The sequence below is a fragment of the Geotrypetes seraphini genome, chromosome 5 (assembly GCF_902459505.1).
Source record: "Geotrypetes seraphini chromosome 5, aGeoSer1.1, whole genome shotgun sequence".
Classification (NCBI taxonomy): domain Eukaryota; kingdom Metazoa; phylum Chordata; class Amphibia; order Gymnophiona; family Dermophiidae; genus Geotrypetes; species Geotrypetes seraphini.
The window spans coordinates 105725383-105752330 of record NC_047088.1 but is presented as its reverse complement, the minus strand read 5'-3'; the positions used below and the strand labels follow the sequence as shown (position 1 = coordinate 105752330).

The following is a 26948-nucleotide window of genomic DNA, read 5'->3' as shown; positions in this document are numbered from 1 at the left end:
CTTTCCGTTCTAAAGAGAGAACTTTTTCAGGTTGCTGGGCTGATTCTTGGGACTGGGAGGCAATCTTCTCAGAAAAAACCCTAATTTCATTCTGTTTTCGCCACACTTCTCAAAAGAGAGGAATTCAGATTTTGTATAGCATCCCAGAGTACCTCTAGGGTTACCACAGCTGGTTTCTTAATCTTCCCCACAAAACAAATTTCAGAAGGGACATTCCCTCCATATATACAACTCACTGTTTTAGCTGTTGAAGGCTTTTGGAGTTAAAATCGTCAATGTTGTTATTCCATGGAGGGAAAGTTCAGTAAGAGAAGAATTCCTAGAGAGCAGCAAGGAGGACTGAGACTCTCTCAAACCCCTTGCTTGCTGTACTTCCTCCAACAGAATCCTTCTGGTTGCAGGGGTGCTGTGCGATTCTCAGGACTCAGTGTAATCCCGTTACCATTGCCGCTACTAGTTTGAATTAGTGGTGTTTGAGCAGAGGAGGATGACACCACGAGACCACCCCCATGCTTGACTCATCGGCAGTGTCTGGATAGCTTTCGGGAATCGAGCATAACAGAAGCAGGAAGAACCCAATGAGACCAAACTTTTGGAAAGTTCAAAAAAGGCAGTCAATGCATGCTTCTCAGCTAAGTGCCAATTGGATCTCAACTCGCAGAATGCTCTTCTGAGCAGGGGCCATCTATCACATGTTGAATGTATAGCACTGAGTATGCCTTTCAGCGCTATAGAAATGATTGGTAGTAGTGGTTGTAGTAGTAGTAGTTCTTTTTTGCATGGATATGATTTCTTTGCTGAATAAATGGCAGTTTTTTTATAAGCTGCCCTAGATTGGTCATTAGACATATTGTCATCCTCCAATGTGTCTAATGTAAAGCAGTCATCTTTGATGGAATCATTTAACTTCTTTAGCTTGTCCCCAAATAGAGTTTCACAAAGACAAGGTGAATCAGCCATCTTTTCATGAACATCTGTTCTAAGGGCTGATGACTTTAATCAAACATAATCTTCTTGTTGAAATCACTATTGCTGATACCTGAATAACAATATCATTTGAGCTGTGAGCACTCCAAATTATGTTTTTTGAGCATTCTTTGAATTCTTGTAAGAGCTTTTCCAAAGGAGGTCTTGGTGTTGGTGATTATCCCTCAATTTCTTTTCAGAGTTGTTCCCTTAAGGTGTACAAATACTGAGGGTAGGAGAATTAGTGTACTGCTATTTGCACCTGAAGCATGGTGTTCTGATAAGCTCTAACCAAGTAGATCCATTAATTTCATGTCTCTTGGTAGTGGGACATTGGAGAATTCACGGGAACACTTAGCTTTTCTCATTGCCAACTTTGACAATAGATTGGTGTGGAAGTTGTGCTTTTCCATGGCCCATGATGTCTTGGACTCTGTACTTTGTCTCAAGGTTTATTTGGTTGGTCTGAAAGAATAAGAGATGTTCCAGATACTTTTATAATTTTTCAGAAGGACCTTAATGAATGGGAAAAGCGATAATCTCCTTAGGAATGTCAAGATATTTTAAAATGGACAGATTATCTGCTCTGGAGTTTGGCTTAGATGTAGTCAGAATATTGAAAGCTTCTGCTGTCTTCAGCAAGAATTTAGAACAAGAGGTGGCCTTTGGCTGTGAGGACAATAGGCTCAGGCAGTGACAGGTCAAAGGGCAGCCCTGGAGTGTCTCACCCAGACGGTGAATGAGGTATTGGAGCTGCTGAGTGAAAATGAGATGGAGTGCCACTGTAGGATGATAAAATTCGATGTTGACACTTTGGTAAAGGCTGTGAGGCTCATCAAAAGTTTAAAACGTCCAACAACCAGCCTAAGTCGGCACTTGGGCATCCTAATAGGGATGTCCAAGTGCCGATAATCAAAACCAACTTTCTGGATGTGCAGCAGCATTTCTAAGTTGCTTTGCGTACAGAAAGCAAAGAGGCATATTGGGAGGTGTGTTATGGGCGAGAATCAGGCAGGATTCAATCTGGATATACCCCAGCCATAATCAAAACTTCACCCAGAAAGTGGTAGAAAACTGGAACACTCTTCCGGAGTCTGTTATAGGGGAAAACACCCTCCAGAGATTCAAGACAAAGTTGGACAAATTCCTGCTAAACTGGAACGTACGCAGATGAGGCTGGATTCATTTAGAGCACTGGTCTTTGACCTGGAGGCCGCCGCATGAGCAGACTGCTGGGCACAATGGGCCGCTGGTCTGACCCAGCAGCGGCAATTCTTATGTTCTAGATGGAACTTAGACTCTGGCAGTTAGACCTGTTTGAATTGCATCTAAGTTCCACAAAGGTGCCCAAACTGACAAGAAGACCACTGGAGGAAATAAGACATGATCCACCCCCCTTACTCCCCCAATGGTCACGACCCCCTCTCACCACCCAAAGAGTGAAAAAAACCCATAGGCTTCTCATCAGCTGATTGTGGCAGAAATAATCCCCATCAGCTGAGCTGGTTTTCAGGGAATTCCTTGCGGCTCAGCTGATGGTGATTCCCCCTGCCAGGATCAGTTGAGCCACGGAGCCCTACACCCCTTCCCCTGACATCCCCCTGATTTCCTGTACCTCCCCCTGACTTCTCCACCTCCTCCTACATCCCTGGAATCCCCCATACCTTAAAAGAGCAAACGGTAGGAGGGGAGCTCACCCCCTCCTGCCTACAGGGCCGCGTGCTGTAATGACTTGAAATTCCCCCTCCCACTGCATCTTGGGATGCAGTGGGAGGGGTCAAAGGCCCCAATTGGCTTAAAATCTACTTTGCTCTATTTTTTCAATGTATGCTAGGATTTAGCATTTTTATTGGAGACATTGTCTCCTCTCAAAGCTTCGGATGCAACCATCTTGACATTTTTGCATCAAACGCTTCTCGAGAGTATAGCTGATGTCAATCTTAACCTCTTCCTCATCCAATCTGAGGTAATCTATAAATCTACCATCAACGTTGGACTCTGATAATAACCGACTTGTGGGTTCTCAGTCTTCAAGGAGGGTTACTCTTCATTTTCTCACCATTCCTCCAGTTCATCCTCCAAGAGAGTCATCTTTCAACCCACAGCAGACATCCCTTCTTCGGGTAATAGAGGCTCTGCTTCTATTAAATGCCAGAGAGGTAGTGCCCCCCTCTCAAAGAAATCAGAGGTTCTACTCCAGGTATTTTCTCATCCCAAAGAAGACGGGAGGCCTACGTCCAATTCTCGACCCCAACAAATTCCTAGTCAGAGAAAAGTTTCAAATGTTATCCCTGGGAACTCTATATCCATTATTGGATCAAAATAATTAGTTAAGCTCTCTAGATCGAAAAGAAGCTTATCCCATGTACCAATTCATCCTGGTCACAGAAAGTTTTTGAGATTTCAAATTGCCCATCAACACTCAATACATAGTTCTGCCCTTTGGCTTGGACTCCTCTCCAAGAGTGCTCACAAAATGCCTTGTAGTAATGTCAGCAGCTTTAAGGGTTTATGGATTTCAAATCTTTCTCTATCTCAATGACTGGCTCATAAAATATGCCTCTCCTCAGGGGGTGCTCTCAGCAACACAGTCAACAATCCTGTTTCTTCCACAGTTAGGGTTCAAAGTCAGCTTTCCAAAATCTCAACTTCAACCCTCTCAAACTCTACAGTTCATTGGAGCCCTGCTCGATATCATTCAATTCAGGGCATTCCTACCTCAGCAAAGACAGGACAACCTAATTCAACTTTGCAATCAAATGTACCATCTTCCATCCATCTCAGCCAGACAAATGATGAGACCATTAGGCCATATGGCGTCTATAGTCCTCATTACCCCCCTTCACGAGACTTAATTTTAGAATAGCTCAGTGGTCCCTGGTGTCTTAATGGTCTCAAGCTTTTGATCCATTCTCATAGAGCATTACAATCACATCATTGCTTTGTCAGTCTCTTCAGTGGTGGATGAATTCCTCAAATCTTTCCGAAGGCCTGCTGTTTCAAACACCTCCGCATTAGAAGGTCCATGGGGAGCTCACCTGGATGGTCTCCGGATGCAAGGTCACTGGTCTGTGTAAGAACAGAAGCTCCACATAAACCTTTTGGAACTCAGAGCGATTTGCAATGCTCTGAAGACTTTTCAGGACAATATTTCAAATCACGTCCTCCTTGTCCACATGGATAATCAAGTCGCAATGTATTACATAAACAAGCAAGGGGGGAACAGGTTCTCTGACTCTGCCAAGAAACCTAGAAAATTTTGGACTTGGGCAATTGCTCGAAACATATACCTCAAAGCCGACTATGTTCAAGGAACACAAAATACACTTGCTGACTAACTCAGCAGATATAATAATAATAATTTTATTTCTTATATACCGCTATACCCTAAGTTCGAAGTGGTTTACAATGAGAGTCGTGTCTAGAGAGAGTACAGTGTTAACAATAGGATACAGGATAATACAAAGTGAGCAGGTACTGGGGGAGTTTACAATAAGGTACAATAAGGTACAGGATATTAACAAGTGAACAGGTACAGGATGTTTACAATAAGATACAGGATGTTACACTAAGATATAGGATGTTACAATATGAACAGTATACAAGAGATCAATGCTGTTTACAGCTAGATATATACAATGTGCGTAAGAGAGGTGTACAGCATTAAGCATTGGGGGAAGGGAAAAGGAAGGGGAAGGACTTTCGAGGGGGATTATAACTGGTAGGGAGGGAGAGCTTAGGTGGTGTTGAAGAGACGGGTCTTCAGAGATTTTCTAAAGTCAGCGTATGATGTGGCTTCGAGTATTGGTTTTGCTAGCCATGTGTTCAGTTGGGCTGCCTGGAAAGAAAGCATTCTGTTTAGGTACTTCTTGTAGTGACATGATTTCAGGGATGGGTAAGTAAAGAGGTTTGTTCTGCGGGAGGTCTTTTTTGGGCAGTAGGTGAGGAATTGGGAAGCTAGGTAAGTTGGTAGCATCCCGAAGATCACTTTGAAGCTGATGCAGGCAAACTTGAAAAGTATTCTGGATTCTACTGGCAACCAGTGGAGTATTTGGAGATATGGGGAGATATGTTCCCATTTCTTGAGTCCGAAGATGAAACGGACGGCAGTGTTTTGGATTAATCTTAGCTTGTGGAGGGACTTTTTGTATGCTCCCAAAAATAAGATGTTGCAGGAGTCCAGAGTATTCAAGATGGAGGCTTGTACTAGTAGACGAAAGGATGATTCGTCGAATAATTTTTTGATGGTGCGAAGTTTCCAAAGGGTAGAGATACATTTTTTGAACATTAGATCAGTGTGTTTTTCTAGTGTTAGGTGTCTGTCAAGGGTAACCCCTAGTATTTTAATAGATTGTGCACGAGTGGACGCTCCACACCAAAGTCTTGCATCAGATATTTTCTCATTGGGAGATTCCTCAGAGCTGTTTTTATCCCCCAGAAATCAAACTACCTCTATTTTGTTCCAGGCAATACTCTCCTCATCGTCTGGAGGCAGATGCCTTCCTCCTGGATTAGACAGGCAAGTTTTTATGCGTTACTTCCGATTCCTCTCATTCTCAAAAAAAGAGATTTTTTTTTAAAGAACTGGTGTAATACTTACAATGCTACTGTTCATAGACTGTGGCTGGTTGCAGAGGTGTGGTTATTGTTTACATCCTTCAGTGGTCACTCCTTAAGGATAGCACTGCATACGAATACTAGTCATACTTTTTGTAAAAAAAATAGAAGTGCTCAGGCTTTATGTCATTTTGCACCCTTTGAAACAATATTTCTCTAAACACACTGCAGATTGTGTCAACATTAGCATTTCTTCTTCTTTTTCTTATACTAATAATGCTATAATATGGTTCTTGTATCCCACTAAATCCCAACCAAAGAAGGTTCAAAGCAGTTAACAAAATGTAGACAATACGATGAAACATGCCTCATGTGTGGCAGCGGCCAAAAAAGGAAGCAAGATGCTAGGAATTATTAAAAAAGGGATGGTTAACAAGATTAAAAATGTTATAATGCCTCTGTATTGCTCCATTGTGCGACCTCACCTGGAGTATTGTGTTCAATTCTGGTCTCCTTATCTCAAGAAAGATAGAGCGACACTAGTAAAGGTTTAAAGAAGAGTGACCAAAATGATAAAGGGGATGGAACTCCTCTCATATGAGGAAAGACTAAAAAGGTTAGGACTCTTCAGCTTGGAAAAGAGAAGGCTGAGGGGAGATATGATTGAAGTCTACAGAATCCTGAATGGAATGGGTACAAGTGGATTGATTTTTCACTGTCAGAAAGTACAAAGACTAGGGGACATTCGATGAAGTTACAGGGAAATACTTTTAAAACCAATATAAGGAAATATTTTTTCACTCAGAGTATAGTTAAGTTCTGGAACGCGTTGCCAGAGGATGTGGTAAGCATAGCTGGTTTTAAGGAAGGTTTGGACAATTTCCTGGAGGAAAAGTCCATAGTCTGTTATTGAGAAAGACATGGGGGAAGCTACTGCTTTCCCTGGATTGGTAGCATGGAATGTTGCTACACGTTGGGTTTTGGCCAGGTACTAGTGACCTGGATTGGCCACTGTGAGAATGGGCTACTAGGCTTGATGGACCATTGGTCTGACCCAGTAAGGCTATTCTTCTGAAAAAATGTAAATTTTAAAACATAGTTCCTAAATAAATGGATTTTTAAATACATACAAAAGAGAACATAAAAATAAGTTTAAACAAAATATTTCCTAAATAAGGCCCCTTTTTATGAAGCCACATTAGGCTTTTTGTATCGCCGGCCACAGCAGTATTAGCGCTGATGCTCATAAGAATTCTATGAGCGTTGGAGCTTTTAATGCTGTGGCTAGCGATTTTAAAAAAACAAAACAAAAAACAACCAATACAAAAGCCTAATGAGGCTTCATAAAAGGGGACCTCAAAAAAGTTTTGAGTTTTTTTTAAACGTCTTACAAAATTTCACAAAAGATAATATTGAATGCAGCTCTAGAAGGAGGGATAGTCAAAAACGAACAACCTGGTGTCTAAAAGAACTACCTAGCATTTGTTTAAAGCATATTCCTGAAAACTAAGGGAGAAAGATCTCTAGATCGGGATCCCCTTCGATTTGGAAGGAAATGACAACAAACTTAACAAGTATTCAAGAAAATATCCCTTAAACATTCTATAAGTTATACATTCCAATTTAAAAAGAATGCAGGACCCGACCAGGAGCCAGTACAGACTACGTAGCTTTGAAACTGAGCCATTGGTGAGTTTTTTTTTTCAGTTGGAATATCAGTTTGTCTCTGTACCCTCCAGCTATTGCTGCTAATCTGATACCCGAATTTCTGTTTCAGGGCTGTGAGTGTGGGTGTTCCTGACCCCTTGGAAGGCATCCTGGAGATCCCTATCCTAGAGAAAAAGATTGAAGGTCCACAACCCCATTATAAGGTAAGTGAGCCCTTCTAGGTATGTCCTTACTCCTTATCATTTCTTTTAAGAGCATGGTTAAGGTATTACTGAATCTCTAGCTCCCTCTCATTTCTCTGTATCTTCTTTTCATTGTCTTTCTTTTTCTCATTAATTTGCTGTTCTTCTGCTTTGTATTGTGAGTCAGTGACCTAGTTTTCCTGAAAGGAAATGACTGAGAAAGTAGTTTCTAGCCAGGAAAGAGGGTTCTAGCCAGGAAAGAGGGGAAGGAGTATGGAATTATTCCCACTACAAAAAAAACCCCTCGCAGCTAAAATTTTTGTACTGGCAATAACTATAAGCTGCAGATAATTGTGAAAGATGAAAAAACAGCATACAACACTTTGCCAAAAAGGAGGAAAAGCCTCAGAACCCCGTTAAAGAAGAACCCTCCTCTAACCAGAGAGGGTAAATTTTGTCTCCATAAAAACCTCCTATGACTTGTGTTACAGCTGATTGTTCAACAAAAGTGTCAGATATTAGTGCTTTTAGTCACAGTTACTGGCACAAATCTTAGCAGTTAGCAAAATGTTAGCTGTTAGCAGTTGACAAAATACTATCGGTTAGCAGTAAGCAGTTAACAGTTTGTAATAATTAGTTGGTAATGGAGAGTTCAAAGGGACTTATCTTCACAGCGTGTATGGCCAGAGCGTTTCACCTCATGGCTGCTTCAGGGATAGGGGAGTTATTCCTAAAACAAAAAACCTCTCCTTAATCACTTGCACCACACTCTGGAAACTGCCTGCAAACTGAGAAGCTGATATTCATCACTCACACTCCTAACGACACTATCGTGCTCAAATGTACAACATTTTTTCATCTTTTACAATTATAGTTATTGCCAGTATGGAATTATTCCCCAGTCCAGAAAACAAAACCTTTTCAGAATCAAATGAAAGAAGGATTTCAGCTGAGGTTACTACCCAAAATCAGGAAAGTGCATAAAGAGGACAGTTTTAACCAAGAAGACTGTAGGACCCTGGAGGAACAAGAAAAGGACAGTTTTAGGTTCCATAGTAAAAAAAGATGAAGGAGTGGATCCAAAATGGCTGCAGCAAGGTCCTGGCGTTTCTAACGCGATCCCCAATGCTTCTGAAAATAGTACCTCTTGGGCCAGGATGCCACATTCTAAGTGGAAGAGTAGCGTCCGAACTGACCCCTCTGTGGTGAGGACGTTTTCCCCAGCGCAGCGATCGATACTGGGGTTCTCCGCCGCCACCAGGAGTCCCTGTGTCGAAATTAGAGGGCAGTCTGCATTGTCTTCGGCAGGAGGAGTGGCCGAAGACCTAGACTTAGAGGTTTCCCTTTCCCCTCCTGTGGCTGTTCATCCACCATACCCTGCTTCACTTTTGGATCGGAGCCCTGGGCAGTTACCGTTGCTGAGGAGACCCCATTTCAAGGGGCTGAAGCCATGAGAGGTCAACAGGAAACAGGGAGAACTGGGAGCTAACTTGAATGCAAGCACTGGTAACATTCGAGAGCATCTGGGAAGCTCTCGTGAAGTTGAACATATCAGTCATTAAATCTTCCCGAGAAGTTGAAGCTCTTGTGTGTACTGTGAATGGACTAGGAAAATCTTATTTATTTTTCCCCAAATATGTTTATTATGGCTTGTGCCTTCAGAGAGAAAAAATAACAATACAGACAACTCATAACACTGAAAGTACAGAATAAATCATAAAATCTGCTCACCTTACAAACAGTGGCAGGAATAAACAGTATGAAAAAAGGAATTGCGAACACTTAGCATCCTATATACCGTATGCAGAAATATACACAAAGGCCAGTTTTATAACTTTGCCATCCCAAATCCCAGACTGGAAATCATCCCCCCCCTTGTCTCCCCCATGTGTTGACCAAGAAACAATATCTATGACCAGGTATCAGTGCTCCTCAGCTCTCCTCTGAGGCACAGGCCGAGAATGCATGTCACAGAGCCCAGTAGCTCTTTTTTCTTTAATCTTTGATCATGTCGTTCCCCTTGAAGTTCCCAGCGAGCCATCTTCCGCATAGACCCACACCATGCCTGTATGTCGGGCGGACATTCATCCATCCACACACACACACACACATAATGTGTTGCTTGGCCAAGAAGAGGGCTATGGCTATAAACTTATTTTGGTCCTGTGAGAGACCTTGTCCCTCCAAGTCCCCCTCATACCCTAGTACCAATACCATATATGACCAATGGAGGCGCTAGTGCATCAAATGAGCAAGAAAGGTCAATATAGCATTCCAATAATTTCCCAACTTCTCACATTCAACCAATATATGCAACAGAGAGCCCCTTACATGTTTACAACATATACATTCATCAGATTCCCACAGCCCAGCTCGGACACCCTGACATCGAGTGATATATGTTTTGTGCAATATCTTAAACTGCATTTCCTGCAGCAAAGCATTACGTGATCTTTGGGCGGCGTACAGGAAACAATCCTGCAGAGAGCACTCAGAGACCAGGTCAGCTGACCAGGCCTGTGCAAGATAGGTCATAAAGGAAATGGCCCGTTCATCTATCCCTAATCTCTACAATAGATACAGAATTGGCAGCAGATGGGAGATGAAGAAAGAACCAAATAGTTTAAAAAAAAAAAAAAACGTTCCTCCCTTTGCTGCCTTGGTATGCTCACTGAAGTAGCAATGCCTCAATTGTAAGTATGTGAAAAAGGGCTGGTGGGGTACCCCCTAATGTTGTTGAAAGACTGCCACTGAAGGAAAGGAAGCATCCAAGCATCGCTCCGTACAGTGGCCTAAATAGTGACCCTGCCCAAACCAGTCCTCCAATATACTGGGTCTTCCCACCGCAGGTGGGAAATTAGGGTTGCCAAGGATAGGCAGCATAGCCCAATTTTCAACCGTGCCGCCTAGCCTTGTCCTCCACCATTGTCAGGCTCTGTGGAGTGCATCCAGCCAGATTTACAGCCCGATGGTATCCCCAGTCTCCATTTTCCAAGAGAGATGCATGCCATAACATTATATTGATGAATTCAGTGATCTAAAAAAAACCCAAAAAACCCAGGGGCATACTTATTACCTAATGTGTGCATTACATGTATCCTTTGAAGCAAGGTGGCTACTTTATATAGCCTCAGATTGGGAAGGCTTAGCCCCCCTTTTTCCCTTCCCTTTACCAGTGTTTGATAACTAATGCGTGCTCTTCATGATCACCAAATGAACAATCAAGTGATAGACCAAAAAAGTCTCTCATGGGTATTCCAGATCCAAAAAGGTATCATCTGCATGGGGTATAGCAATTTGGGTAACTTCATCTTTACTAGTGCCAACCTCCCATAAAGAGACATCGGGAGATCTCCCCATCGGGTACAATATTCTCTGATGCCCTCAATTTTTTGCAACGATATTCTGTTGGTATACCTGTGCCCAATCAGCACTCAGGAAGGCCCCTAAGTATTTCAAATCAGTAGATGTCAATCGAAGGGGAAAATCCACCAGGGTACGAGAGGCACTGGGGACCAAAACCGGAAGCACCTCTGATTTTCCAAAATTAATAGATAAACTCAAGAAGGAGCCAAGCTGAGAAATTGGGGAAATCAGTCATGGAGTATTAGTAGAGGCATCCTTAATAAACCATAGCATATTGTCAGCAAACATAGCAATACGACATTTCCAGTGAGACCTGGTAATAGAGGCAAGCTCCATATTTTAATAGCAAGGGGCTCCAGAGACAAGATAAAGAGCGGAGGGACACTCCTGCTTGGTTTCTCGCACAAGGGAGACAGACTGGGTCCTATCGCCATTAAGCAGAATTTGAGTGGTGGGGGCCGTATACAGGGCCGTTACTCATTGATGAAAAGGACCCAAGCTCCCAAATTGCTGTAAGACACAAAACAGGTACTCCCAGGTGACCTTATCGAAAGCCAATAAGTCGTCCCTGGGCTTATCCCGTCCGTCCCGCAATGCCACCAACGCTTTCAAAATGTTGGTGGACCCAAACCTGCCTGGGATTAATCCCACCAGGTCAGTATGAATCAGTTGGGGTATCACTTTGCTAAGCCTCTAAGCATCAGAGCCAATATAGCCATCAATATTTTCATGTCCTGATTAAGTAAAGAAATATGCCGGTAAGATCCCACCTGCTCTGGATCCCTGCCTGGCTTAGGTAATACTACCACTGATGCATGACACTGCTCCGGTAAGAAACGGCCCCCCTGGTGGATATCCCTCATGAGGGCCGTCAGTGAAGGCCCTACCTGAAATTTTAAGATCTTGTAAAACAGGGCTTCTCAACCCGCGGTATGCATACCCTAGGAGGTACGTGAAGCCTGTTGGGGGGGTATGTGGGCTGTCCGCTGATTCCTCCCTGCCATCCCCCGCTTCCACCATTTAATTATCCCCGATTCCTCCCTGCTACCGCCATTTAATTATACCCTGCCAATGCCACAACTCCGGGAAGGGCCAGGCGCGTGTAGCGATTGCACGTCGCTGGCCCACAAGCCTTCCACCAATGTCAATTCTGACATCAGAGAGAAGGTCCAGGCCAGCCAATCGCTGCTTGGCTGGCCAAGACCTTCTCTCCGATGTCAGAATTGACATTGGGGGAAGGCTTGTGGGCCGGCGGTGTGCAATCGCTGCATGTGCCTGGCCCTTCTCTTCCCGGAGTTATGGCGGTGGTGGGCGGCAGGCAGCAGCAGACCAGGGGGGAAGAGGAATCAGCATACAGTGTGCTATGTGGTTTGTTTTTTTTAAAATTTTGTGGTTACCATTATGTATTAATAAGATTATATTGTGTGCATATGAAAAATGGATGGAAGAAATTGCATTACAATTATTATTATGGGAGTGGAGTCTGGGGCGGAGTTTGAGTGGGGTTTACTCGTTTGGTATTTGTTAGGCTTAGGGCAGGGGTAGGGAACTCCGGTCCTCGAGAGCCGTATTCCAGTCGGGTTTTCAGGATTTCCCCAATGAATATGCATGAGATCTGTTTGCATGCACTGCTTTCAATGCATATTCATTGTGGAAATCCTGAAAACTCGACTGGAATATGGCTCTCGAGGACCGAAGTTCCCTACCCCTGGCTTAGGTGGTACTTGGCTTGAAAAAGTTGAGAAACACTGTTGTATAACTCAGGTCCCAGGCCATCAGGCCCTGGGGCCTTGACGAACTTGAGCCAGCCTATTGCCTCCTGGACCTCCTCCACTCCAATTGGGACATTCAGCATATCTAATCCCTCAGATGTGACTTGGGGCAGTATATTGAAAAAGGGCATTTTGATGGGGGGTGTTATAATGACCCACACTATACAGATCGGAATAAAATTTTACAAATTGGTCCTTAATATGTTGAGCTTGTGTAAGAGTGGCCCCCCGATCATCTTTAAGTGAGCTGATATGAGAGACCTTTCTACCAGGCCACACCAAGTTTGCTAGCAACTTGCCGGCCCTGTTACCTCAATAATGCAACCAATACTTGTACACCTGGATGTGAGAGAGGGCTCTGGCATAAAGGATAATATCAATTTGCTTACGGAGCCCCAAATAAGTAGTTCTCTTTGCAGCTCCTCTCGAAATGCCTGTTAGCTTATCCACAGCTGAGTAGTCAAGGCAAGTAATTCTGCCTCCTGTTTGCATCGTTTATTAATAGTGTAGGCAATGATTTTTCCCCTCAAGAAGGCCTTTGCCGCTTCCCAATATACAGTGTGGGACACCTCCCTTCCACTGTTGACAAAGGCATACTCCTGCCATGTGTCCACTAAATAAGCCCTGAAATCCCCATCCAGGTAAAGAGTGGATTTTAAGCGCCATGACCTATGTGAGTGATCAGAGAGCCAGCACACCTTAACCATAACAGCAGAATGATCCATAAAGACCGCATTGAGAATACACGTTCTCTCAACCTTCCCTACCATGGAGGTGGGAACCAAAAGTTAATCAATGCGAGATAAACTATCATACACACACGAATGAAAAGTGAAATCTACTTCTCTAGGGTGGAAGGTTCTCCAGGCGTTAATGAGGCATCAATTCATGCATGAGCAGATTAATCCCCTTAGAAACATGATCTGCTTGTATCATCTGAACTGGTTTGTAATCAACACTAGAGTTACTAACCATATTGAAGTCCCCCCGCTAAAATAAGTTGATAATCTTGGAAAGTTAGGATCTTAGCTAACAGGGTTGAGAAGAACACATGAGAATACAGGTTAAGAGTGTATAAGTTGCACAGGAGCACACGCCGACCCTATAAATCCACGGCTAAAAGTACAATCAGCCCTGAGGGTCCTGTACAATTTTATGAGTCGCAAAAGTCTTGGCCTTATGGATTAAAATCGCAACTCACCGCTGACATGAATTCTATGAGGCATAGGCTATGTCACCCACCCAATCTCTCTGGAGTTTCTGATATTCTGCTGCTGTGCATCTCTTGTAAGAATGCCACATGGGCTCATTCCTTTTTCAAATAAGACAAGACTTTGGACCTCTTAACTGGGAAGTTAATATCAGCTACTTTCAAGGTGAGGAATGTGATCTCAGCCACCCAGTGAGGCCCCCCCAGCTAGACCCCATCAGGTAACTATGGCATAGAGAAAAGCAACCCACATGAGGAGTAATTGTAACAATGGTGAAACTAAAGTAGATAGAATAGAATTGCCAATCAATGCAATGGATGTGCTTGTTTTTGAGTGCAAATTAACTCAAAATGCGGCTGGATAGTCGACAAGCAAACAAGCATTTCATCATCCACCATCTGCAGTCATTCTTTTTTTCAATTTAATTTCTATCGGAGCTGAAAATCTAAGTTCACAAGAATAAGATCCAGACAGTAACAAAGTCTTGATTACTTTGTTGATCAATTTAGGGTAACTATTATGTAAAAAAAATAGATAAAATTACTTGCCATTAGTTTTTAAGGGCCAATCATGTTAAAGAATGAGGCTTGTCTGGATGGTTGTATCTTTATGCACACAGATGCTCATAACATTGACAGACTTTTTCGTACATGACGTATATGTCATTGATTATAGTGTATATTTATGAAGGAAATTTAAAAAAAATAAAGAAAATTCTGGAATCTCTCATGGCACACCCAGAATCTGTTTGGGGCACACCATTGTGCTATTTGCATGCTATTCTATACTCTAATTGCATTGTGGCACAGGGGAACGGAATTAGAGAGAAAAAATTTGTGTGGGATTTTTTAGGGGGCTTTTTTGTTTACAAGCATTCTCCTTTTTTTTTTTTTTTTAATGAGGAAATAAGGATCCCCTGTTACATCTTATTACCCTGGATTAAATAAAGGAGTGTTTTAAGAACAACTTGCTGAAAGGCTCTGTCCTGTGTCACTTGAGAGGTGGAGAGATCTGAATCACTGGGAAATAGCTGATCTAAAAGGCAGCCCTACCCCAGCAGGATGCTGTGTGGGGCATAACTAGGCAACCACCTAGGCTGGGGCGTTGACAGTATCTCATTGTACCATTTCTCTCTCACTTTCTCTTTCTGCCTTCTGTTGACCTCACTTCTGAGAGTGTTTGTTTTACAGTATTTGTATTCTATTTTTCTTTCTGTCTATCCAGATGACTCTTGCACCAAATTACCACATCGGTGAGGAGGACGGGAAGCTGGTGAGAACACGAAATAACTGGAATGCGCACAGTGCTGTCACTCAGTACCGGGTTCTGGACAGTGTTGGCTCAAGTGCTCTCCTGGAGCTGCATCCTATCACGGGTATGGAGGATGTAGATTTGAGTTAATACTTAATTATGCCACACCCTCCTTATTTGCAGGACAGAAAGTTAATGTTTAGGCCAAGCCCACAAAGTCAAAATATTCTCTGCAAGTGAAATGATTTAGGCCTTGATGCATTACACTCCGATGCTACAGTGAAAATTACTGTGGCAGGAGTGAGTTTTCAACAACAGCTAATGCTCAGCATGAATAGCATGCAAATTATATGCACACTATTCATGCGGAGCAGTGCCAGTAAAACGGGGAGGAACTGTGCCTAGCACTTGCTCAGAAGAGCAGTCGCTAGGCACAGCTCCTCCCCATCCCTCCTGCCAAATTTTTTTCTGCTCTCCTTGCCCGCCAATCAGCAGAATTCCCCAAAGCTGCCAATATAAAAAATGACAGTAGACAAACAAACAAACAAAAAGCAAGTCTGCTTAGGACACAGGCAATAATATTGTATTTTGAAAACCAGTTTATAAAAATATATCAGCAATGGTAGGGTGGCCTAGAGCAATAGAAACCATTAAATTTTCTCACCAGTAAGAGGTTTCGTGGTGCAGTTTAACAATAGAGTCGCCATATTCAAAACCAGTAATGAATTGTTCTGTACAAATGTCTTATCTGTAAGGGCTCCAACGTCTCTTTACCACACATAACACTCTACTCAAAGCATCCTCACCACCTATCCTCTCTTCAGTTTCTCCCCAGACTATGGCAGAGTTCTTCTACAATAAGATCCAGAAGATTCACCTTGGCTGCCTCTCCCCATCCTCTCCCTCCATTTGTCCCTTCTGCTAACCTCCCCTCAACACCTGCCACCCTCTCCTTCTCTCAAATCACTGAGGAGGAAACTGCACATCTTCTCTCATTCTCCAAACCCACTACCTGCTCCTCCGATCTGATTCCCACTCACCTTCTCAGTGCTGTCTCTTCTACTATTATCTCCCTCATCTGTCATATCCTCAACCTGTCACTCTACTGCAACAGTCCCTGATGCCTTCAAACATGCTGTTGTCGCACCGCTCCTCAAAAAACCCTCACTAGACCCCATGTGCCCCTCCAACTGTTGCCCCATTTCCCTCCTCCCCTTCTTATCCAAATTACTTGAAACCTGCTGTTCACTGCCATTGCCTGGATTTCTTCTCATCCCAAGCTATTCTTGATCCACTTCAGTCAGGTTTTCACCTGCTGCATTCCACAGAAACTGCTCTTACTAAAGTTTCCAATGACTTGTTCCTGGTCAGATCCAAAGGCCTCTACTCTATCCTCCTTCTTGATCTATCTACAGCCTTTGATACTGTTGATCACCTACTCCTTGATATGCTGTCCTTGCAGGGATTCTAGGGTTCTACTCTCTCCTGGTTTTCTTCCTATCTCTCCACTCGCACCTTCAGTGTATCCAACAGTGGTTCTTCCTCCACAGCCATCCGTTCCTCAATCTACACCTGCTCACTTGGAGCGCTGATCTCCTCCCATGATTCCATTATCACCTCTGTAGTGAAGACTTCCAGGTCTACCTCTCTGCACCAGACATCTCTACTGAAACTCACTCAAGTCTCATCCTGCCTGTCTGACATTGTGCCTGGATGTCTCACCGTCAATTAAAACTGCTCATCTTCCTGTCTAAACCCACTTCCCCCGTTCTCTGTCTCTATGGACAACACTCTCATCCTCCCTGTTTTGTCTGCTCGTTATCTTGGGGTCAACTTTGACTCCTTTTTCCTCCTCCTCCACCCAGATACAATATATCGCTAAAACCTGTTGCTTCTTCCTCTATAATATGTGTACCCTTCTCCTCTGCCAACTCCAGACTCCGTCCCTTTTGTCTCTCTGTGCTGTATGCCTGGAACAAACTGCCAGAATCCCTACGGTGGGCTCTGTCTCTGGCAGTGTTCAAGTCCAAGTTAAAAGCCTACCTCTTCGAGACTACTTTCAACTCCTAATTCTTCTCACCTTGAGTTCTGTTTCCCCAATCCTATATGTCATGTTGGTCTGTCCAAGCAGGCACCATCTAATGTCAAAATATACAGTGCTGCGTATGCCCTTCAGCGCTATAGTCATGATAAATAGCAGTAGTAGTACTATATTAAATAAGAGTGATAACAGGGAGCAATTCTGCCTGGCACCTCTAATGAGTTGAAATGATATTGAAAAAAGATCATTAATAAAAATTCTGATGGTAGGTGAGGAGTACAAGATTTCAATCTTTTTTATGAAATTAGATGGAAAGCCATACCAGGGTAATAATTTAAGCAGGAAGGACCATTCAACACAATCAAATACTTTCTCAGCATCTAATCATATGGCCACTAATTTTTGTTTGGATTATGGTAGCTAAGATAAAACGCTGGAGAATCTACCATTCATGAAACCACTTTGTTCTGCAGCAGAGGAGAAAGTGGCATAGTTAGATCTACAGCCTTAGCACCCTGAGGTTGTGGGTTCAAACCCTGCGCTGCTGCTCCCTGTAACCCTGGGCAAGTCACTTAATCCTCAACTGCCCCAGGTACATTAGATATATTTTGAGCCCACTGGGACAGATAGGGAAAATGCTTGATGTACCTGTATGTAAACCGCTTTGAGTGTGGCTGTATAACTGCAGAAAGGTGATATGCAAATCCCTTTCCCTTTTAGGTAGAACTTTTTGCAAACGAGATGCTAATAACTTGGCATACCATATTTTTCGCGGCATAAGACGCACCTGACCATAAGACGCACCCACCTATAGAGGAGGAAAACCAAGAAAAAAAAATTCTGAACCAAATGGAGTGCTCTGTACCCTGTCCCCCTCTGGTGGTCTAGTGGTAGGCCGGGACAGGGTACAGGGCACGTCTAGTGGTGGGCACGTTTAATGGTAGGCAGTCTAATGGCATCCAGCCAGCTCCAAGACAGCCAGCCAGAACCACCCCCTCCCCCAGTACTTTTTTAAATCCCTCCCTCCCTAGACAGCTGTCTCAGTATTTTTATCATCCCCCCAGGTACCTTTCTAAAACACCCCCCTCCCCTCGCAGGCACAAATTTTTAACCCGCCCCCCACAAGCCCCTTTTTAAAACATCCCCCTGGCCCTGCGCTGCTTTCTCATTGGCTGCTGTCAGTTCTCACGTCCTGCGAGAACTGATGGAAACCAATCAGAAAACAGCACAGGGCCAGGCAGGAGTGCGGAAAGTTCACGCCTGTCCTCCACTGCTCCTGTCCGGGAAATAGGAGAAGGCTAGCGAAGGAGGAATCACGCTAGACCACCAGGATGTTTTTAACAAGGTACGACGGTGGCAGGTGTTTGTGAAGGGGGATGTTTTAAAAAGGTGCAGCGGCGGGTGTATGTGGAGGGGGGGGTGAAAAAGGTGCGGCAGCAGGTGTTTGCTGGGGGTGATGTTTTAAAAAGGTACGGCAGCGGGTGTTTGTCAGGGGGATGTTTAAAAAGGTACAGCGGCAGGCGTGGGGGGATGTTTTAAAAAGGGGCGTGCAGCAGGGGGGGGAATTTTTTTAAACGGTATGGGGGGAGGGGGTTAAAAATTGTACCTTTGCTCCATAAGACGCACCAAGATTTTCACCCACTTTTGGGTTGAAAAAAAGTGTGTTTTATGGAGCAAAAAATACGGTAAATCTTGGCATCAACAATAATTAGAGATAAAAGTCTGTAATTTTATGACTCTTGAGGATTTTTCCCAGGTTTAGGCAGAATAATAATAGTGGTCTCAGTAAAGGAACCAAAGGCAGAGCCAGATTCAATTATGTGAGAGAAATGAAAGTAGATGTGGTGCCAGTGAATTTTGAAAGACAATATAGAATTCAACCATCAAACCTTGGAGATATATTCATGGCCATGCTTTTGACAGTGGCACGAATTTCGTCAAGAGTTACAAGCGTGGGTGCATTTTAGCAAAAATTGAGATCTCTTCATGGAGCTACTGTGTTGGGCTGTCGCCTAGCTCTGTGTCATCAGGTGACCTGCAGCGGTATACTTTTATTGAATCTCCAGGAAAGCCAGGAAACAAGTAAACTTGAACTTTGATTAAGGAAAAGTTAAATTTTAACATAGAAGTAGGCCTGTAGATTAACTCCAGCATTGGTCTTCTGACAAGCAAAATTGGCGATGTAAAGATCTGAAATGGCCTACCAGAAGGGATGGTGGAGGCCATTATGACATATTTGCGAGGTTACAGAGTTGTGGAAGGGAGTGAAAAGTTAAGTAAAAGATGTAGAGAGTAGTTGGGAGTTGCAGCATGTGGGAATTTCTGTGCATCTATAGAAGAACATGAATCTCAGTTGGGCAAACTTGGAGTGGCCATTTCGATCTTTATTTGCCATCATTCACTATGTAACTATATTTATAATCATTAAACCTGAGTGGGGGGGGGTTGGGTTGTGGGTTGGGTTGATGGGGAGGTTTGTTGGATTTTTGTGTAAAATTTAGAGCTGCTCTGTTGTTCTTTGAACTTGTTTCTGATTGTTGTTTCTCTTGGCGCTCAATAAGAATTTGTTTATGTTTCAGAATTTAGTTTTCACCTATGCAACTGTGCTGTATTCTTACAGGGGCCTCAGTGCCTATAGCCACAGCTAGTCATTTGTAAATAGATTCACATTTTACTTTGTCTAACTTTTACTTTCGCTGTGTTTTAGGGGTAAAGCATCAGTTGCGCGTTCACATGGCTTTTGGACTGGGATGTCCCATTCTTGGGGATCATAAATACTCCAGTTGGAACACATTGGCTCCTCAGGTAAGACAGAGTGTGGGAAGAAGGCCAGTGCTACGCTTAAAGAGCACTTGCAATAAGCTCTCTGATTAGAAACTTCTATGCTTGTACATGGACTCCAGCCTTGGATTAATTATAAGATAGCTTGTAGGTCTTATGTGGTTTGAATTATGAGCAGGGCTTGGACTAGGGAATAATAAGGGAATCTAGTGAATGTGGGAGAGTGATTTTCTTCCATCACTAAGTTGTCATACAGGTATATTGCAGACAGAGATGGATTTGAAACTCAGACCTGCTGGGGTTGCAGCTCTCTATTTTCAGCATTGCTGCTATATATACTGTAAGTATCCTTTTAGTTGTTCAGTTTCGGGAACATTTTTGTGACACAAGCATGTTCTACATCTCTCTCCTGCTTGCAGAAACTTCCCAAGAGTATCTTGAAGAAGTTGGGTCTGGATCAAGCAAAATCCCGATACCTTCCAGTGCACCTGCATGCCTGCCAGCTGTCTCTGCCAGTCCTAGAAGGGCAGAAGAATGTCAACTTGGTTTGCAAGCCACCTCGTTTCTTTCGTAACTCATTATGGCAACTGAAACTTGAGCTACCCCAACTAGGCAAAGAGTCAGGAGTGTGAGGTTTTACAAGAAGAATTCCCTTCCTCCTCCTCCTTCCCAGCTTAGATAAATACACCATGTGAGATGTGGAAGAAGATATAGGTGTTGTACTTGGTCAGATTGGATATGTGACCTCATATTCTTTTGACGTACAGCAAATTTAAGGATATTCAGTGATGACATAGTGTACTAGCTAGACCAATATTTCGAGGACAACAGCTGGACATCATGGATAAAAGAATAAAAGTTATATCATTTTCAAAGTGAAAAAGTTATCTTTTATTGTAGTTCCAGGTCATTTTACAAGTGGAATAACTCCGTATGCAAAGAAATTACATATCCTATTTTTTTTTTATTTAAGAGAACTGTAGTGGACTGCACTTCTGTTGGATTCCTTGGGAATGCCATTTTGTGCAGCCAGCAGGAGAATGACTAATAGTGAGTAAAAAAAAAAAATAAAAATCATCATTGCACAGCTTATTCAGCTACCAGGCCAAACAATAAACAATCCTGAGTTTTAAGAATACAGTTGTGGGTGCCTCAAGTTTGTTCTGACTGCCCTGTAATCTGTCACACATGAACATTCTTTTTCCATTCTGACTGGAGGTATGGAAGACAAAGACGAATGGCTCTTTGAGTTGCAAGTACAGGTTTGGGATATTGTGGGCCGAGAGGGAAAATACAGTGTCTTTTTCAACTTTTTCAAGCCAAGTACTCCCTATGTAACAAATATCAACCAAGTATCCCTGACCACCAACTACCCCAGACCCTACCCCATTACTAATTGCAATCCAATTTCTTCCATTCCTTTTTCATATACACACAACAGACACAGCAGATATAAACTCTCAAAACTGACACATTTTCAATCACTAAATTGAAAATAAAATCATTTTCCCTACCTTTGTTGTCTGGTGATTTTATTTTTCTAATCATCCTTTCCCAGTCTCTGGTTGTACTTGCTTCTGACTGTGTTTCTAGGGCCTTCTTATCCACTGACTGTTTCTCTCCTTCACTTTCTGCCCTGCATCCATGTTTCTCTCCTTCACTTTCTGCCCTGCATCCATCTTTGGCATTAACTTTTTTTTTTTTTCATAAGGAAAAATCATTTATTTTATTCATCTTTAAATGTGTTTACTATGAACCTGCCTTAATAATAAAGGCATAAATTATTGCAAATCATTACATTTTTATATTAAATGAAATCAACAAAGCTCTAGTATTTTTCTGCCAAACAAAGGGAAGTGGAAAGGTTTCAAGTGGTAATACATAAAACATTAACTACTGGAAATGTGTTATGTTTCTAATTTCACAGACTGCAGTACTGAATGTGCATCCTTATATTCTTCCGCTTCTTTCATTCTCTAACAACTCTGTAAGGTCTCTATATGCAGCTGCGTTGACAGTCTGGAATCATCATTTTGGATTCTTGTAGGATTTCAGTTTGCTTCTTTATAACATATTCATCACCCCCTTCAGATTTCATTCTTTCAATCTTCTCCTCTTGCTCTTTTTTGCTTCTTTTTCATACATGGTCTTTTCTTTTGCCGATCACTTCACTACGCCAGACTTAATTTTAATCTGTCCAATGGTGGGGGTCAGCAGTTTCAGGGCCACAGAAATGGCAAGTACGTGAGAGGAACTGGAATCGGACGCCACTAACGCCCCTATCGCTGAGACAACAGACTGAGAACCCTGCCAACATTAACTTTATAGCATTCAACTTTTTTCCATTTTTCTGCTTTCTTCTCAAAATCTACTTTTTCATGTCTTACCTTTTCCTTCCTGTCTCTCTCCTCTCCTCTCCCTTAGTCTGGCATCTCTCTCTCTTTCTCTCCCTGTTTCCATGGACTGACATCTTTCTCCTTCCCTCCCTCACCCCTAATGGTCTGCCATATCTCTCCTTTCCTCCCTCCTCCCAGTGGTCCGACATCTCTCTCTCCTTCCTTTCCCCCCTTCCCACAGTCTGGTATCTCTCTCCTATCCTTCCCACAGTCTGGCATATCTCTCTCCCCTCCTTCCCTTCCATTCCCTGGTCTGGCATCGCTCTCTCCTTCCTTCCCCCTTCCCGTGGTCTGATATCTTTCCCTTCTTCTTTCACCCTTCTCTGGATCTGACATCTCTTCTTTCCTTGAGTCATCTGCCTCCTAGTGTAACATTTCTCTCTCCCTTCCTACCTGGTCCCCAGCCCCAACTAATATATTCTCTCCCCATGCACCATTTCTACCTCCTTTCCCCCATGTCCATTTCTCCCTCTCTCATCACTCTCGCTCCTGCAACAATTTTCCTTCCCCCAACCCCACTCACAACTGTGCTCTCTCCCTGTGCACCATCTCACCCTCCCCACCAGCTTGCAGCACCTCTCCCCTTCTCCTTCAAGCCCAGCAGCACCTTTCCCTTCCCCTTCTGCCAGGTCTAGCAGCATCTCTTCTTCCTTCCCTTTCCTTCCTCCCCTGTCCAGCAGCACCTCTCCTGCCCCTAGCAACAGCTCACTGTGTGCTTTTAACTTCCCCACATAGCTGCTGCAAAGTGTTAGTTTAACCACGGTTCCATCAGGTAGCCTCAGGGCCTTTGCTAGACTGGCCCACCTCCAAAGATGCTTCCTCTTTAGTTGGTGGTGAGCTGGCCTTGAAAGGCCCTGAAGCTGCCTGATGGAATCACAGGCTAAACTAACACTAGTGGCAGCTGTGTGAGGAAGGTAAAAGCACACAGTGAACAGCTGCTGCTAGTCCGGGGAGGAGTCTGGGGAGAGAAGACGAGGAAGGCAGGAGATGCAATGATAGAAGGAGGATTAGGAGATATACCACGCCGCGTATCCCCTGGGGTAGGCATACTGTGTTGTAAGGCAAAAGCAGTAGAATTAGAATAGCTGGCAAGTGCTTGAAAAATTGTATAGAAAAGCTTCCTCCCCTTTCTTGTTTATTTAGAGCATTGACATCTGTATGCATTTTTCAAATTTATTTATTTCATAATGTCAGGAAAGAGAATTTGCAGAAGAGCTCAGGCAACGATTCACAGAGCTCCCTTTAACTAAGACCTTCCAGAAGTAATATGTGACTGAAAACACCTTGCTTTAAACCAGACAGAAACAAAAACTTTTTTTGTGAAACAGTAATTATCCCAGGACAAGCAGGCAGGTATTCTCACATGTGGGTGACGTCATCGACGGAGCCCGGATGCGGACGCCTCAGAAGCAGACTTGCTTGAAGAAACTCGAAGTTTCGAGTCGCCTGCACTGCGCATGCGCGAGTGCCTTCCCGCCCAGAACAGGGCGCGTCTCCTCAGTTCTGTTTTCCACGGAACCGAGAAGTCCATCTTTGACTCTCTGCGTTTAACTTCATTACTTGTGCCTTCTCTGAACCGCAGTTTGTATTTTTTTCCTCTCGAATCGCTGTTCTTATTTTATTTCTTTCATTTTAGTAAAAAAAAAAATTAATTTTTTTTTTCCTCTTCCGTCCATTTTTCGGAACAGGCCACTAGGCCACAGCCCGAGGGCTTTGATCTTACGGCGGCCATTTTTCCTTCTATGTCCCGGCCTGCTACGAGCTTCAAGAAGTGTAGCAAGTGCCAGTGTGCGATCTCTCTTACGGACCCACACAGTCGCTGCCTTAAGTGTCTTGGGCCGAAACATCATCCTAGGTCGTGCCTGCCTTGCCAAGGCTTCAGCCTCATGCTTTCAATCGTCGTATTTTGGTTGACAAGGTTTTCGAGATGGAATCTTCTACTGATCCCTCGACTTCGAAGGTGTCCTCGGCCTCAACTCCTACTGAGGTTCCTCCTGCTCCTAGTGCTTCCACCTGGAGCCTCATCAGACCTTCGTCATTTGCAGCGGCTCTTTCTTCGATGACATCTGCTGTATCTTCCCCTGTTCCCTCAGGTCAGATAGCTCAGCAGTCGGTTCCACCGGTAGTGATTAAAGTGCCTAAGACTCCCAGGTTGAAGCACACTCGCACTACCTCGAAGGAACCTCCAGCCAAAGCAGGTGGTTCAGACGCGGATCCATCCTTGCCGGCTTCTTTCCAGACCATGTTAGAGAAGCAGTTTATTCAGTTCCTTACAAATATGGGACCGAAACTGCTTCCTCTTATCCAGCCTGGGCATTCAGCAGACTCCCGTGAGGTCGAGGCGCTTCCTTTGCCTCAGTCTGACCTTCCACACTCTTTGCTGGGAGAAGAGTCTCTGCGAGTGTCTGGTCTGGTATCCAAGCACGTGAAGCAAGGAGCAGATTCTTTGCGAGTGCCTCGGCAGGAATCCTCACACTCTATACAAGGAGCAAAGTCTTTGGGAGTGCATCGAGGTTCCTCCATCAAGCCTCTGGAGCTTCGATCTACAGCCTCCAGTCCTATCCATTCTTTGATAGCATCGGCTGCTTCAGTCTCCGAGGCAAAGTCTCCTCGATCTTCAAGATCTGCTTCCAGGCACAGTAATCACCGACGATCGAGGCCTTCATCGAGGCATCCTTCCAGGCTTAGTTCTTCTAAAGAACGACCTTCTTCAACTAAGCCTCAATCTACCCCAACTTCGACTAGACCACCGACTCCTCGTTCGAGGTCTCCAATGCCAGACTAGAGAGTTGCGCGGGGACAGAAATCCCACCCGTCCCCGCCAAAGTCCCACCCGTCCCCACCCGTCCCCGTGAGGAATCCCACCCGTCCCCACCCGTCCCCGTGAGGAATCCCTCCGTCCCCACCCGTCCCCGCGAGGAATCCCCTCCGTCCCCACCCGTCCCCGCGAGGAATCCCCTCGATTCCCGCCCGTCCATATAAACTTCAGAAATAGTTATTTCATTTAATTATGCTACTGAATTAAAGGATCTGGTAGAAACCCATTTACAAATAAGCAAAAAGACTTTATTAATTTGAAAATATTAATTGGGAAGAATACATACTTTGCAAATGGGTTTCTACCAGAGCCTCTAATGTTTATAAATTTTTATCAACACAACTAATATACTACTTTATCCTGAAGCAAAATAAAAAAAAAGAAATATAATTCTTTTCCTACCTTTGTTGCCTGGTTTCTGCTTTCCTCATGTTCTCATTCAATTCCTTCCATCCACTGTCTCTCTTCCTTCTGCATCTTCCATTTGCTCTGTTACTGTGCCTCTCCCTTTCTTCCCCCTTCCAAATTGGTCTGGCACCCATCTTCTTCTCTCCGCTCCCCCCATAGTCTGGCATCTGTCTTCTTCCCTGCCAGCGTCTTCTCCCTATTCTCTCTTCCCCATTTCCTTTCAGCGTCCTTCTCCCCCCATCTTCCCCATGTCCTGTCAGCGTCCTTCTCCCCCCTCTGTCTTCCACATGTGCTTTCAGTGTCCTTCTCCCCCCTCTGCTTCCCCATGTCCTTTCAGCGTCCTTCTCCCTCTCTGTCTTCCCCATGGCCTTTCAGCGTCCTTCTCCACCCCCCCGTCTTCCCCATGTCCTTTCAGCATCCTTCTCCACCCCTTTGACTTCCCCATGTGCTTTCAGCATCCTTCTCCCCCCTCTGTCTTCCACAAGTGCTTTCAGAGTCCTTCCCCCCCGCCCTTCCCATGGCCCTTCAGCGTCCTTCTCCACCCCTTTGTCTTCCCCATGTCCTTTCAGCGTCCTTCTCCACCCCTTTGTCTTCCCCATGTCCTTTCAGCGTCCTCCACCCCTTTGTCTTCCCCATGTGCTTTCAGCATCCTTCTCCCCCCTTTGTCTTCCACAAGTGCTTTCAGAGTCCTTGCCCCCCCCCGCCCTTCCCATGGCCTTTCAGCGTCCTTCTCCACCCCTTTGTATTCCCCATGTGCTTTCAGCGTCCTTCTCCCTCCTCTGTCTTCAAGTGCTTTCAGAGTCCTTCCCCCCCTCCTCCCGTCTTCCCCATGGCCTTTCAGCGTCCTTCTCCCCACTCCTTCTCTACCGCCCCGGGTGCAGCACAGCCGGCCAGGTCCCCTTACTTTTGTGGCACTTCCCCGACCGACTGACAACAGCCCCGGTCCGACAAACCTCCCTGCCCTTAACTGCAAATCTAAATTACCTTATTACAGCTGCTGTAAGAAGATAATTTAGATTCGCGGCTACATGGCAGGGAGGATTGTCGGACCGGGGCTGTTGTCGGTCGGTCGGGGAAGTGCCACAAAAGTAAGGGGACCTGGCCGGCTGTGCTGCAACCGGGGCGGGGTGTGGCAGGGCGGACCGCCCCCCTCCCTTGGTAGCCACTCGAACCGCGAGGCTACTCTCCTCCTTACCTGCACTGCCTGCAGCACAGAGCCAAACGGAAGTCTTCCCGACGTCAGCGCTGACGTCGGAGGGAGGGAGGGCTTTGTTTAAGCCCTCCCTCCCCTCCGACGTCAGCGCTGACGTCGGGAAGACTTCCGTTCGGCTCTGTGCTGCAAGCAGAGAAGGTAGGGGAAAGAGCCGCGCGACTGAGTACATCCAGCCCCGCAGGAACCCCGCGACCCTCGGAGGCGTCCCCACGGGATCCCCGCGACCCTAGGGGCGTCCCCACGGGATCCCCGTGACCCAAAGGGGGAACCCGCGGGATGCCCGCGGGTCCCGCGGGATTCCCGTCGTCCCCGTTCCCG

At 44.6% G+C, this 26948-nt stretch overlaps 1 protein-coding gene across 1 annotated transcript in view; it reads left to right on the top strand.

Annotated features, from left to right (window-relative positions):
* RPUSD4 (RNA pseudouridine synthase D4) overlaps positions 1-20933 on the top strand; it is a 55568-nt gene extending 34635 nt beyond the window's left edge. Inside the window, exons 4-7 of the mRNA XM_033947332.1 lie at positions 7301-7394; positions 14947-15097; positions 19722-19819; positions 20215-20933. Coding sequence (XP_033803223.1) covers positions 7301-7394; positions 14947-15097; positions 19722-19819; positions 20215-20427 — 556 coding nt within the window. The 3' untranslated portion in view covers positions 20428-20933. The remainder of the gene's footprint in view (positions 1-7300; positions 7395-14946; positions 15098-19721; positions 19820-20214) is intronic.
* Positions 20934-26948: the final 6015 nt, after the last annotated feature.